At 45.2% G+C, this 15,381-nt stretch overlaps 2 protein-coding genes across 3 annotated transcripts; one reads left to right on the top strand and one right to left on the bottom strand.

The window, feature by feature from the left end:
• The first annotated feature begins 31 nt into the window (after nt 1–31).
• On the top strand, nt 32–7,944 carry EXOSC1 (exosome component 1). Of its 2 annotated transcripts, XM_055424965.2 has the most exons (8): nt 32–152; nt 260–375; nt 3,008–3,082; nt 4,240–4,328; nt 5,102–5,135; nt 5,642–5,692; nt 5,824–5,908; nt 6,225–7,944. In XM_055424965.2, exons 1-8 carry the CDS (start codon nt 122–124, stop codon nt 6,329–6,331), a joined length of 588 nt encoding a protein of 195 aa, XP_055280940.1. In that variant the 5' UTR covers nt 32–121; the 3' UTR covers nt 6,332–7,944. The 2 variants fall into 2 exon arrangements, with proteins under 2 accessions (XP_055280940.1, XP_088698354.1); XM_088842228.1 differs by lacking the exon at nt 32–152 and having other exon boundaries at nt 314–375; nt 5,102–5,142.
• A 146-nt stretch (nt 7,945–8,090) lies between these two features.
• Nucleotides 8,091–14,635, bottom strand: PGAM1 (phosphoglycerate mutase 1). The gene is made up of 4 exons (XM_055424964.2): nt 14,406–14,635; nt 10,424–10,698; nt 9,709–9,889; nt 8,091–9,170 (listed from the first exon to the last, which is right to left on the bottom strand). The coding sequence occupies exons 1-4, from the start codon at nt 14,542–14,544 to the stop codon at nt 9,001–9,003; spliced, it is 765 nt and encodes a 254-aa protein (XP_055280939.1). The 5' UTR covers nt 14,545–14,635; the 3' UTR covers nt 8,091–9,000.
• Between the last annotated feature and the right edge of the window lie 746 nt (nt 14,636–15,381).

Raw genomic sequence — 15,381 nt, 5'->3', positions numbered from 1 at the left:
GCTTCCGGAGATTACGTATAGAGCACACCAATTAGCGCGTTTCTTACTGCGGAACTGCACCTGGATATTGGCCAATGAGAGGTCGGCCTCATTTTCCTCGGGACTTGGGACAGTGGCAGTCATGGCGCCACCCGTGAGGTACTGCATCCCCGGTAAGTCAGCGGTACCCAGAGCAAATCTTGGGCAGGGACAGGGGCAAGAAGGCCATACGACCAACAGCTTCAGCGGACCCGTGGCTGATGCAGCGTTTTTTCCGCAGGCGAACGTCTGTGTAACTTGGAGGAGGGCAGCCCGGGCAGCGGCACCTACACCCGGCACGGCTACATCTTTTCGTCGCTTGCGGGCTGCTTGACAAAGAGCAGCGAGAACGGCGCGGTAAATGGGGCAGCTTCCCTTCTCTGTCTTTGTCTTACGCTGCCTTTGATTTCGCTGTCTTTAGGCAGGGTTCTACGAGCGCGTCTTTAGTGCCTGGTTCAGGAGAAGGAGTTAGTCTCTAAGTTTCTGACAGCTGGGATCCCCGCCGCTGGACACTTAGCCATCACAAATTAGTTGTGTTGTCTGGTTTGGCTGTGTTGCTGACACTCGGGGAAGCAAGCTGGGGAAAGAAGGAAGGCGAGCTCAGCCGTGCTGTGAGCCGAATCCTGGCCGAGTGTCGCCTACTTTTCCGGCTTCATCTCGCTCTGCTACCCGCGCCTCACTTTTTGCAGAAGTCCTATTGTCTTCTTTCAATATCGCCAGTGGACCACAGAGTCTTTGTACACGCGCCATCTGCCTGGAACTCGCTCCTCTCTTCCTTAACCCGATCAAATCCTACCTACTCAGCGGAAGAGAATCCGCCACCATTGCAGGAGATGCGGACTCGATCCCTAGGTCGGAAAGATTCCCCTGGAGAAGGAAATGGCAACACATTCCAGTATTCTTGTCGGGGAAATCCCATGGACAGAGGAACCTGGCGGGCTACTGTTCATGGGGTCGCAAGAGTCGGACAGGACTGAGCTGACTAAACCACCAACACTCTTTAGATAACCTCACTAGTATCACTTTCTCAGAGAAGCCCTATAGACACCACTAGTCAAAAAAGGGAGTTTTGTTTTTTGTTTTGTTTAACACTCACAAAGAGCTGTTGGGGTCGGTTTGCTTGTTTGTTTTGCCACAGGGCATGCAGGATCTTGGATGGAACACATGCCCCCTGCAGTGGAAGTTCAGAGTCTTAACAACTGGACCACCAGGGAGGTCCCAAGAGCTATTACTCCCTTTCTAAGCACTTAGTTCAGCATGCAATTAAACACTCAGTTATAAGTTCCCCATTAGACCCTTCCACTACTGTGCACGTAGTGCAAGGTAAATGCTCAGTAGATGTTTATTGAATGTATGAATAATATTCTCCCTGGTTCCAGAGGCTGATCCATGATTAGCTTGGGATCAGATAAGCAGTTCTTGAAGGAACAGCTTAAAGACTGGAAGTGGTGGTGGTGGGGTTTAGTCACTAAGTCGTGTCTGACTCTTGTGACCCCATGGACTGCAGCCCGTCAGGCTCCTCTGTCCATGGGATTTTCCAGGCAAGCATACTGGAGTGGATTGCCATTTCCTTCTCCAGGGGATCTTCCCAACACAGGAATTGAACCCAGGTCTCCTGCATTGCAGGCAGATTCTTTACCGACTGAGCTATGCTGCTGCTGCTGCTGCTAAGTCACTTCAGTCGTGTCCGACTCTGTGTGACCCCATAGACGGAAGCCCACCAGGCTCCCCCGTCCCTGGGATTCTCCAGGCAAGAACACTGGAGTGGGTTGCCATTTCCTTCTCCAATGTGTGAAAGTGAAAGTGAAGTCGCTCAGTCATGTCCGACTCATAGCGATCCCATGGACTGCAGCCTACCAGGCTCCTCCATCCATGGGATTTTCTAGGCAAGAGTACTGGAGTGGCTTGCCATTGCCTTCTCCGGACTGAGCTATGAGGGAAGCCCAAATCTCTATACAGTCTGTGGAATTCTCCAGGCCAGAATACTGGAGTGCGTAGCCATTCCCTTCTCCAGGGGATCGTTCCAACCCAGGGATAGAACCCAGGTCTCTCACATTGCAGGCAGATTATTCTTTATCAGCTGAGCCACCAGGAAAGCCCTAAAGACCAGGAGCATACTAGAAAGAGGATTCAGTATTAACTAAACCTTAATTCTGCTTTAGGTAAGAAACTTAAACTCCCTGGCTTTAGGTTCTTACCTATAAAATGAGAGACTTTGTATTCGATCAATTTTGGGAATTTCCCTAGGATTTGAAAGTTTGTTCATGCTCAAATGAATGTGAAAGAATATTACAGAGTCCCATGAGAACATGTAATAGGCAAATCCAACCTATTCAGAAGTGATATTTAGTCTGAATCTAAAGGATAAATAAGAGTTGAGTGAGTGAGCAGAAAGAGCAGGTTGAAAGAGATCCTGAGATGGGAAAAAATTTAGTGAATTGGTGAAACTGAAAAAAGACCAGGAGAGCTGAAGGATATTGAACAAGGGAAAAGTTAAGAAAAGATGAGCCTCAAAAATATCTTTCCTACACCAATAGCCAGTACCATGCTCAAAGAGGAAACTCTACAAGTATTAAATAGAAGTAAACAAGTATGGCCACTGTTATATAACATTTATTTGAAAATTCTAGCCTATCCAATAAAATGTCAAACCAAAAGAAAGATATAACTTTGGAGGAAAGAGTCAAATTATCCATGATTACAGGCAATGTAGTTGTATGCTGAAAAACTCTTAAGAAAATCACAAAAAAACTCAGAACTCATCTGAAGTGGTAAGATTATATCTTCTTGCAGCTTTCTTTCTGTGGCCCCTTGTCCCTGCTGTATCCTAAAATTTCTAAAGCTTTCTGCTCTGGACTACAAATGAATCTGTATTCTACCTGCCCATGTGATGTCAACTGTGGCCCAAGGTATCCCATTTTACTGTCAAGCCACAAACACCTTTATCCAAGGCTTAGCCAGGATATTCATTTTTTTTTTTTCTCTATAGCTTCCTGTCATATCTGTGATGAGAGAAACAGAGTCCCAATTACTGCCAGATGTAGGAGCTATTGTAACCTGTAAGGTAAGTTGGTCCTAACCTCCCTGCTTAGGATACCATCCAGTGTTGAAATCATGATCATTATAGAACTGCCCTGTCCAATATGGTAACCAGTAGTCACATAAGGTCATTTAAATTTAAATAAATTAAAATTAAACAAAATTTAAAATTTATTTCCTCAGTTCCACTAGCTCTATTTCAAGTAGTCAGTAGCCACAGGTGGATGGTGGTTGCCATGTTGGTTGACACAATTTTTCTATCATCACAAGAAAGTTTTACTGGACTGTGCTGGGTCTAGAGATTTCTAGGGTAATGATCACTGTGGTCAAGTTCAAGCTTATGTAGTCCTTTCACAGAACTGGTTTCCTGAGTATGTAATTTTTTTACTTTTGTCTGGGAAACAGGAATACCAGAAGTTCATAAGGAGGTGTATTTTTGAACATCTAAAGCGAAACTTTTTCTGCAGAGAACTGAAAGATTTTTATAAAGTCTTTGAGGGCAAGTGCAAATTAATGCTGTACCAGTTAGTAACTATAAAACATCAGTATTCCTGCCCATCCCCACCCTCTGCCAGTTAACTTGTAGCTCTTAGTTTTGCTCTATAAATAATTTCTCCAGCAGAAAATCTGTGTGGGGAATTCCTTGGCAGTCCAGTGTTAGGACTCTGCACTTCCAGTGCCAAAGGTGCATGCTCAATCCCTGGTCAGGGAACTAAGATCCTGCAAGCCACACAGCGTGGCCAAATTCAAAAAAGGAAAAAAAGAGAAAATCTATGAATTATTTTGAAAATCACTGGACAGGCACAGTGATCCAAATATTACCCAGCAGCTGAAATGGAGACTTAAGTTCCATTCACACTACAGGCCTCTTAGTGAAATCTGCTAAAGGTCTAGTTAGATTTGCTGTGCTTCCCTTGTATATTTATGTTAGACTTGCACATTTTTCAAAATCTATGCCATATTATTTTATTTGATTCCCTTGGTAACTCTCTTTTAGGTGGCCGGAGTGGCTCTTACTCCACTTTATGAACATCACTTATGCAGGGATAAATAGGAGTTAACTGAAATTCTATGCTTAGTAGGGATGCTTGGACTAAAATCCTAGTGTTTCCTAGTTGATTCCTGCCTCCTTCAGCTGACAACTGCTAATATTCCAATGCTGCCCTTTCCTCTGTTCCACAGGTCTCCAGCATCAATTCTCGCTTTGCCAAAGTACACATCCTATATGTGGGGTCCACGCCACTTAAGAACTCTTTTCGAGGAACCATCCGGTAAGGAGTACTTTTGTCTTCATATTTGCCTCAGTGCCTGGAATGAGATTAGCATAGGATGGGAGACTGAAATTTTTAAGAACAGTTACAGTCTGTTCCTGCCCATGTCTCACCTCTTTGTACTTTGATTCTCCCCAGGTAGTATCTAAAGAAAATATTACAGTATGTGAGTTAAGACAGAAGGAAGATATTAATGAGATAGGACTTTAAATAAAACAGAAAAGAATTGACTAAGCTGGAGGTGCATTGTGGGTATGATTCATACCAAAGTAGAAGGCATTTTAGGAAGTACCTTTTTCTCTTGTGTTTAATATCAATTAACCCAAGCATTATAAGACAATAAAAAGGGGAGTGGGTGAAGTGGTATTTTTTCCCCTCGTGGGTTCTTTGAGAAGGGACAGACAGTTCTTGTGAGCTAGATAATTTAACATCTGAGGCTCTTTCCACCCTCAGGATTCTGTGTGGTTCTGTGATGCTGCCATTCAAGCTCTCCTAAGGCAGCAGAGTTCCTTATCCTTCTCTGCCAAATCGGATCCACTTTCCTCTAGTGGGAGGTATTGATACTCCTGTTCTGTTTGATCCAAGAATGGGAACTGTGATTTTCTCCTCGGGGTTAGGATGGGGAATATTTCTCCACCTGCTCCTCTGGGTGGCAGCAGGGTCCCAATCAGGACTTGTTCTCTTTGCTTTTATAGCTCTTTGTCTGCTGGGAGTCTGCAGGATAATTCTTTCTCACAGATAATTAATCTTTCTGTTACTTCTTTTCTTTATAGCAAAGAAGACGTCCGAGCTACTGAAAAAGACAAGGTTGTTGGTTGGTTCTTTTTTTTCTTCATGGCTTTAGGAATCTCAGTCCTTTTAGATTATTCCAGTGAATTTCAAAAGTCTGTGGGAATGTGGAGTCCAAGGAATTTTAAGGCGTTCTCTATTGGAAGGTGTGGAATTCACCTCACTATTCCTTTCCTCTTCGTATGATTTTTCTTTTTTGTTGACCAGAGAGGAGCGAGTTTACTCTTTGTCTTTGAAGCCAGGTATTTATTCAATGGCTGTTCTCTCAGACTTATTCTGGATCCTTTCAGAGCAACCGTAGTACCTTTTGTTAGATTCCTGATGAGGTTACTGAATTCACATCTTTCATTTACGTGATAATGCCACAGAAGCAATAAAAGTTGTTGATCTACTTGAGTAATGGTAGATCTACCATTGGGGTTCTTACCCTCTGGGGTTAGAAGTAAACTAGCTTTACCCAGTAGGGTTAATAGTTTCATTATAGACCTGATCAGAGCTTTTACTTAACACTCCTTTCTTTACAGGTTGAAATTTATAAGAGCTTCCGCCCAGGGGACATCGTCTTGGCCAAAGTGGTATCCTTTATTCCCTGCAGACTTGTGATCCTTTGTCAAAGGAAGAAATGGAAGTAGAGAAACCACTCAAGTAGCCATGAGAGGGAAGACTTATAAGTCTTAATTTTCCTTTACCAACATGATGTGACTAGATCTCCCTAGGTGATGCACAGTCCAACTACCTGCTAACCACTGCCGAAAATGAGCTGGGAGTGGTGGTGGCCCACAGCGAATCAGGTAAGCTTCCACATGCTTACCTTTTCCTGGGAGCTAGGGTTTGGGATTAGTCCATTGTTTTCCCTCGTTTTTTAATTATCTTAGAAGCAATGTGAGTGTAGATACTGACTACTGGGATTAGAATGATTTTCCTTATATAATCTAAGGAAAAGAGCCACTTACTCCATAAATCAGTGGAATTAACACGGCTTTTTTCTGTATGAGGTGAGAGGTTCACTAGGCAGCTTGGTGACATCAGTTCACACCCAGCTGAAAAGAGAAATGTCTCGAGCAAGTATCTGGGTTTCCAGCTCCTACACCACGTTTTCCCTTGCAGGTGTCCAGATGGTCCCCATTAGCTGGTGTGAGATGCAGTGCCCGAAGACCCACACCAAAGAATTCCGGAAGGTGGCCCGAGTACAGCCTGAGTTCCTGCAGACCTAAGAAGCCACTTTTCCCACGCACAGGGGAAGCTATTTTCCAAGAGTACATGTGTGAGTGACATCAGGAGGATGTTGTCTTTATTCAGACACCAGGGGTTGGTCAGCAGCCACCTTTACAAAAATCATTTCTGTAGGTGGAACATTTTTCTTGGGAACCTTTCAGCAGATTTGATTCTCTGGAGTAATTTCTTTTGGAGGCACCAGCAAACAAACTGTATGATGGTAGATTATAGCCTGTTCTTTGAGTGTTACAAATGTGTATTTTTGCTATGACAAAGAAAACGTTTTTATGAAAAGAATTTTAGTTTCTGTTGTCTCAAGTAGGGTAAAGAATCTAAACTGACATGACATCTAGAGCAGAGTCTTTGTAGACAATGCCTAATCACCTGTCATTTTTTGTATTTTTTATGTTCTACATACTTTTGCTATGTGTCAGGCATGGGTTAAGCACAAAATTACCAACTTTTGTTCTAAGATTCAGTACAAGCTAAGGAAACTAACATCCCATCAGGCTACTTTAGACTTAAAGTACTAAAAGTCTTCCTAGGATTAATGTGCACATAAGATAAAAAGCTAACTTGGAAAGCAAGATGCTTAGATTTTAGAATAAGGGCAACATTCATACTGGGCCCCAGTGCTCAGTAGTGTACCTTCCTGCAAGTTTCTGTTTTCAGCATGTTTCCTCTTCCATGAACTGGAGATACTAGCCCTTTCAGAGGCTATCAGGATTGAAGATTATGTGTATAACATGCCTCACCCAATGGCTAGCATAAAGCGCTCACGAATTTTCTAGATGGAAGGTGTTACTTGTTCCTACTAGAAGAGAAAGGCATGGGCTTTCTCATATTCCAGAGATCTTCTCAAAGGCCTAAGAGGAAAGGTAACTGTGAGCAATGCCCCTTCCCAATCATGTAGATAATTACAGGCAGTCCTCCCTATTCATGGATGTGAAACCCATGAAGAGAGCCATCTGTGCTATGCCGTCTTACATTAGGCACTTTAGCATCTGTTAGTTTTGAAATGTTTATTTTGGCTGTGCTGGGTCTTAGTTGCTCTTCACTGCAGCATGCAGACTCAGCTGCGCGTATGTGGGATCTAGTTCCCAAGCCCCCAACCCAAGCCCCCCGCATTGGGAGCTGAGTCTTAGCCACTGGACCACCAAGGAAGTCCCTTACATCTGTTAATTTTAGTATCCAGAGGAGTCCTGGAGTCAGTCTCCCCTCTGCAGATAAGGGATGACAGTATATTCATTTTCTCCTGCAAGTGTAATTTTTGAGGAGGTTAGTTAACTGACAGGGATAAAACTTTAGGAGCCAAAAGGAAAGGTGTGAGTCAAGTTTACAGTTACTAATAGAAAGGGACTGGCTCTTTTAAGTCTAGTAAACAAACTTTTACCTTTCTAAAGGAGGTATAATAGTTTCAGAATTTGATTTTAGTAACCAGTACCATTGAGCTCCGGGAGTTGGTGATGGACAGGGAGGCCTGGCGAGCTGTGATTCATGGGGTCGCAGAGTCGGACACGACTGAGCGACTGAACTGAACCATTGAGCAAGAGCTGTAGAGAGGCAACGGGAAAAAGAGTTCAGCTCTTCAGCCTGAAGTGGAGAACCCAGTGAGATACACGGTATTTGGACCAGGCTGTGTAAAGCTGTGACTGGCTGTCCTAAAGCTCTTAGTCATAAACGAACTTGGGCAGTGAGAGACATTTCGAGTTGAATGTTCAAGTTGATTTCCTCAGGTAAGACATATCACACAGAAAATATTGCACATCACTCCTTTATTTTATACTGATCTGGAAAAGATTTTTTTAGTACAGTTATGCTCAAATGAGTACTGGGCCCAAGTGCTGGGCCAAGCAACTGGAAAATGATTCAGAAGTCAGGCACAGTGAGAGACACACTTGGACATGATCAAGAGGCATTCCGCTGCCATAAAACTGTAAGGCAGGGGAGGGATTCTAAAACACACAGGATGAACTCCTTCCTACACCTTAGAAGTCAAGGAGCTTATCCCATGATGGTGTAAGGAATGACTTATTTGCTGATGACCACATGTGGGAATATATCAACCACCACTAAAAACCCAGAAGGTTTTTTTTTTAATTTATATATAATTTTTTTTTTTTTAAGTAAATGCAACACAAAAACATTCAGGATTGATCCAGCCTTTTAGAGTCAGGGAGGAATGTTTGATTGAATCACCATGCAGGTTATATTCATCTTCCACTGGAATGACTTGAGCCCCGAGTCACCTAACAGAACAGTGCCCGGCTGGCCTCTGGGGACACGAATAGGCTCTTACTTCTCCTCATTGGTCACACCTCAGCATGGTTTTCTCCCTCTCCCCTACTCAAGCAGCTCCTTAGTAATAAACCACCATCAAACCCCCCAGTGATGACCTCTCAATGCTTCTGGATAAGTCTTCCCTCGGCTTGGACTGAGGACCATGCCCCAGATGTACCATTCTGACTAGACTGTATGAAGGGAGTGGGTGCAAGAGATAAAATGGCTAATGTGGAATTGGGAGCCGCTGGTCCCCACCTGCAGCTACAACTTACGATGCCTACAGATGTCATCAGTGGGACATGTGCCAGGGAGAGGTGCAGAGGAATAGGGTGGGCCAGGGCAGGGGAGGAGGGTAATCCTTGGGAAAGTAATCTGCTGCTTGCCCTCACTTCTTGGCCTTGCCCTGGGCAGCCACAGCCTCCATGGCTTTACGCACGGTCTCCTCATCCCCCAGGAACTGCATGGGCTTGATGGGCTTCAAGTTCTTGTCCAATTCATAGACCATGGGAATGCCAGTCGGCAGGTTCAGCTCCATGATAGCCTCTTCAGAGAGACCTGAAAATATACCCCCACCTCATGATCAGTCAAGCAAGATAAGAATCCACATGCCCTTGAGTGAAACAACTTAGGATGCAAATTGACATTCATATGGGGAGTTGTAATCAGGCTGTTGTTAAGAAGGATTTTTATCAGCAATTTCAACTAGCAGTCCTAGCCTAGAGGTAGGCATCTCAAACTTTCGTGTTTACCTCCTTTGGGGAGAGATACTTTTCATCCCTTTTTTTCTTGATGTTCAGTGGCTAAGAAAGAATACTGGGGGCATTCCTTGGGTGATCAATGACAGATGCACCCAGGTGATCAAATCAGGTCTAACGTGTAACACACACCCAGTGGAGTGTGGCAGCCTCTGGTTCTGCAGATGATGCTTTGAGAAGCAAGGATCACGTTTCTACTAGGAGACGATCTGAACAGTCCCTAAGGCTCTCAGTACATCCAGTCCTTTCCTGAAGGTCTCCTTCATACCAAATCAGTCCAGAAGAGTGGCAGTTCTGCTTTAGCCTTCCCTGAGGGCCCCTCTGAAAAGCATGCATACCCTCCAGATGCTTGACGATGCCCCGAAGGCTGTTGCCATGGGCTGCAATTAGGACCCGTTTCCCCTCCTTGATCTGGGGGACAATTTCTTCATTCCAAAAGGGCAGAGCTCTGGCAATTGTGTCCTTCAGACTCTCACAGGAGGGCAGCTGGTCTTCAGTGAGGTCTGCGTACCTGCGATCCTAAACAAAAAATCCCAGCTTACCAGTTACTACCAGTTGCATCTGTTCTGCCTATTCCTCATCCCCTAAGAGATTACAGTGATAGATGAAAGTCTCTCACCAAGGCACTGAGAGCTTGGGAAGGGGGATTATTACTATCCTGCCCTCCCTCCCCCATTACCCATGACTGGGAAGATTGAATAGTCCAAAAGAAACAAAACTTAGGAAAGGTAGGCCTCAAGGCTCTTCCCCAACTCACTTTACCTTGCAGTTGGTTTAGGAAGGCCCTATCAGCTATGGTGCAGTTTTTAAAAATATGGTAATACATGTAAAAAAGATAGAAATTCTTTGTAGATAAACCACATAAACTCTTAACTAAATCTTTAATGAATGATCGTCATTCCTTGGAGAAGGGGATTACAAAGGGGGATGTATTTTATCATAAATTAGAAACTCAGTGATCTAGGCAGATACTAATAAAAGCTAAAAGAGAGAAGTCCAGATTCTGATCCTCTGGTCCTGCATGAAGCGAGCCAAGCCTCAGTTTGTCCATACCTTACTGATGTTGCTGTAGAAGGGATGGTCGGGCTCCATGGGAGGTGGTGGGACGTCATAGGAGCGCCTCCAGATCTTTACCTGGGCCTCACCATGCTTGGCAGCAGTTTCTGCCTTATTGAGGCCAGTCAAACCCCCATAGTGTCGCTCATTAAGGCGCCAAGTCCTCACAACTGGCAGCCACATTTGATCAATGGCATCCAGCACTGTCCAGAGGGTCCGGATTGCTCTCTTCTGCACTGAGGTGAAGCAGATGTCAAACTCATAGCCAGCATCTGGAAATCGTAAGTTCAAAGTGATAAGCTAATGAGGTCCACTCTAGACCGAGAATTTCTTTTTTCTTTTCTTTACCCATGCCACACGGCTTGTGAGATCTTAGTTCCCCAACCAGGGATTAAACCTGGGCCCTCAGCAGTGAGGACAAGGAGTTCTAACTACTAGACCGCCAGGAAATTCCCTAGAGCCAGAATTTTCTTACATATAAATCTCAGGTATAGACAACCCAAATGAAAATTATTTGGCTAAATAATTTGTATACCCTAAATATTTTATTTTGCATACAGGAAAAACAATATTCTGCCTTTGGGGAAGGTAACATTTGTTGATTTATGTTGCTGCTGACAATATACTTCCCAGCAGCTTCCCAATAATTCATCTAACCAAAGGCCCAAATGTACTATCAACGAGCTAACCTGAGATCTGCTACTAATCCCCAGAATGCTGTGTTTAAGCACATTTTAATTTTTTATTTGCTTTAATTCTTTTAACATAAGGATACTAAAAACTTGCAGTCACTTAATAAACATAATAGCTAATATTTATAGAGGGTTTACCATCTGTCATGCACTGGACTAATAAGTACTTTGTATGTATTTTATTTAGTCTTCAAAACAATCCAGTAAGGTTACATTATTACAATCCATCTTACCAGGTGGGGGAAATAGAAACTGCAGGAGTTAAGCAAATTATCTGAGGTCACAGATATTACATGAAAGGTTAAAAACCCAGGTTGTATGACTCTATAATCCAATTCATAACCACCATCTCTAGCTATCTCCTTAGTTTCCTAACTTCTAAGGATCCTAATGTTTGTATTTTAGTTAGAACTGTCACTTCTGATTGACAATTACTAATATATTTCAGTACTAATTTCTGGTTCAGGAGAAATGGGATTTTGAATTCAACAATTAGGATACAGCAAGAGCTCTTAGAGGATGCTGATAAAAACCAGTTTGTTGCATGAAAATTGTATCTTCCCTAGCGTATGGAAATCACATCACAATCTCTTCATCCATAGTTCCTTTCTGCTAGTCAAATTATTTGACTACCCTATATATCTACCTGGAGAAGGAAACGGTAACCCACTCCAGTATTCTTGCCTGGAGAATCCCATGGACGGAGAAGCCTGGTAGGCTACAGTCCACGGGGTCGCAAAGAGTCGGACACGACTGAGCGACGGAACGGAACGGATATATCTACCTACCTACATCAACTGTTAAACCAAGTTTAAGAGAAGCCACTCACTGGAGAAAAAGCAAACCTCTCCTCTACACACAGCATTTATGAGGGGTGGTATCAAGAGTTATGTTGGCCCAACCAGTAAGTTACAACCATATATATCTTCACTTTCCTTTCACAAACCATTATTCTCCCTCCCACTTTAATGGGGAGATGTCCCTTTCCTTATGTGGTGAGCCAGGAAAACATTCCTGTTTTCTTCCATGAGGCTACAAGGCCCTCATTGAAATTCAGCACAAACTTTCCTGTGTGTTGCTTCATATTGAGACCACCAACAGTAATTAATGAAACGTGCAGTGAATTTTCTGCAGTCATTCAACTGAGAATAAGGCCAGTAAGAACTACACTGATGGGGGAAGGGAGGATGAGTCACCAGGAGACTCACTAGCACCCACAAGGGAAAAGACTCATCTCATCGCTGAGCCTCAGGACAAGTCCTAGTAGACTCACTTACCATCTCCTCCCTAACTTTATGGGGAAGAATGATTCCCCAGTAAAAGGCTGAGTCACTGGGAAGCAACATCCTCAGTGCAAGGCTCAGCTGCTATGCTGAAAAGCTGTGGTTGTTTCACTGAATTTTCTAATTGCAGTGGAGTGCTGCACATTAGATACACAAATAGATCCCAGAGGAAAAGAGCAGTTCCCCTTATAACTCTCAACAAACTCTAAAGCCTCTTCCTTTAACTTGGCCATCAAACAAAAGCAGAGTTTAGAACACTCCCAGGGATGGGGTTAGCTGGTGTGCCATGTGGCGTGATACAAGATGGCGTGGTGAAACTCAGTTATTGCTAACTTGCTTCTGAAATCATTCAAGATTTTATAAACCCTACAGTACTTAAAGCCCTGGTGAAATTAATATTTTATTTTAGGCCTTTTATATTATTAGATTATTCACACGGTCTTCATTCAGAATTCTTGCTTTTAGTCATTGTCTTTATTTAATCACCTGTGATACCCCTAAACAGTTATTTTAAAAATTTAATGGGCTTTCTTTTTAAATTAATGCTACTAACATTTACCTAAAAACTAGGGTCTGTTATTTTAAGAGATTACAATTTAAGGCATTTGACTAGTCTTAGAATGGCAACCCACTCCAGTGTTCTTGCCTGGAGAATCCCAGGGATGGGGGAGCCTGGTGGGCTTCCGTCTATGGGGTCACACACAGTCGGACACGACTGAAGTGACTTAGCAGCAGCAGCAGCAGCAGAGGACAGTTGCAATTTGCTTTGTCCTGGGTAAGTCATCAGCAAACCACCACAGACCCATTCAGTTCTTCCTGCCAGACAGGAGAGAAAATGGCCTCCTTTACCAGCACTTTCCCCATCCTGGCCTCTCCTAACCGGTATGAGGTCACACCAGGCCATCCCAAATTATTCACACACATCCTCAGCAGGATTACATTTCCCAGACTTGTTTCCAAGCCTTTGCTTCATTTCTAAAAGATCTACAGTGGAGGCAAGAAGCTAGAAAGAGCAAATTTGGGCCAAATACCTGATTCACATCAACCAGGCATCAATGACCCATTTCAATGGCTGCTGCTTTGTCGAGGTTAAAAGGGAGCAGAGCAGGATCAATGGAAGCACCTCCTCAGTCTGGAGATTCTTTGAATTGCTGGCAGCAGGGAATGCTTCCTTATTAGCATTTCAAAATCACAGAGAGCCGTCTGCCAGCAGGGGCCAGCCTGAGTAGGCAAGCTTATCTCACTGCCACTTCCACCTCTGCCTGCAACAGCCTACCAGTTCCCTCGCACCTACCTGTTACTCATCCCCAGAACAGAGGCCAAAGTGGTGGACTAGGAATAAGATGTAACCCTGGTCAAGTCCTTTTTCCAACTCTCACTTTCCCAACTATGAAAGAGGGCCAGAGAGAGTTGGGAAGGAAGGGAATGAAATCTGTTTATTTTATGGGGTTGTGAAGAGGATTAACTCAAATCCTTCATTCATTCAACCGCTCATTTACATTTGTGGATGCACTCTGGACACAGGGTTTGTGGAATGCTGCTAAACAGCATCCTACAGGAGCACGTGGATGTCTCTGGTCTCCGCGGCGCCGCGTCACTCCCCCACTTTGGGGAGAAGCATGTGGCCTGCCACTTCATCAGCCTCCCTGGCCTAGAGTAGGTTTGGTTGTAGCCACTGGAAGACACTGGGCATCCAATTTAGTAACCTGTCCCCGAGTTACTAAATGCTCAGACTAAGACGAGAGCGATTTCGCAAGTTGGTGTGGAGAGCGCAATAAAACTGCGCGGTGACCGCCCGGGTCCTCTTCTTGGCTGGGTGACCTTGAGCAAGTCGATCCCCCACCCCCGGCCCATTTTCTCAACAGCAAAATACACTGTTAGAAAGAAGAAGCCTAAGGTCTAGACGTTCTCCGGGAGGGCGCGGGTGAGGCCAGGCGGCCGTGACCCAGAGGCGCCAGACCCGGCCTTCGCAGCCCCCATCCACCGCCCCGGCCCGCTACGCACCTCTCAGCGCCTGCCCGCCTCGCTTCGCCTCCTCGTGCCCGGCTGGGCTCAAGTCCGCGTCGTACCAGCCGCTGAAACGGTTCTCCAGGTTCCATGCGCTCTCGCCGTGTCGGATCAGCACCAGCTTGTAGGCGGCCATGGCTGCGGTTCGGGATGCAGCCCAGACTGGGGATCACCGAGATTCCGAAGTCGCTGCCCAGTCCCCGGCTGCGCCTGCGCGCTTGCGCCCCGCCCGCCAGCTCCCTCTCGCTTGCGCGGCCAAATCTTTCCACTAGCTCGAGGCCACCCTCCGCCCACCGGGTGTACGCATGCGCTCCGTGCGGGCGCCGCAGCCGCCGGGCGGAGGGGGCGCTCTCCCAGGAAGACAGGGCGCATGCGGCCTCCGCCGCCTACCCCGCGTCCGCCGCGGCGGTCACGGATCGCACGTAAGCGCCCGAGGGCGGTGGAACTTCTGGGCGGTGCCCAGAAGTGCATACCGGCAGGAGTGTCATCTGGTTGAATTGCAGTCATTAATAAGCCCTTCGTTGTAATAAAATGTTCTTTATTATCCCAGTCGCGCTTGACTTGCCCAGATCACTTTCCCATCCGAACGCAGATTGTGATTCACACGCCTGCGTTCCAATCTTCACTCTTCCGTTTTATTCGCTATGTGGACAGACCGCTTAACCTCGCTCACCCTCGTCTGTAAACGAACGTAGTATTCATCTGGTGGCTATCTACCAGGAGGGTTTCCCAGGTGGCTTAATGGGTAAAGAATCCGCCTGCAATGCAGGAGACACAGGAAACACGGGTTCTATCCCTGGGTTTAGGAAGATCCCCTGGAGAAGGGCATGGCAACCCACTTCAGTACTCCTGCCTGGAGAAGCCCATGGACAGAGGAGGCTGGCGGGCTACAGTGCATGGGGTCGCAAAGAGTTGGACAGACTGAAGTGGCTGAGCGTGAGAATATCTACCTGGAAGGTGCTTAGTAAATGGT

The sequence above is a fragment of the Moschus berezovskii genome, chromosome 12 (genome assembly GCF_049115385.1).
Source record: "Moschus berezovskii isolate FMDL1 chromosome 12, NW_MosBer_1.0, whole genome shotgun sequence".
Classification (NCBI taxonomy): Eukaryota; Metazoa; Chordata; class Mammalia; order Artiodactyla; family Moschidae; genus Moschus; species Moschus berezovskii.
This window is presented reverse-complemented; position numbering and strand designations above follow the sequence as displayed.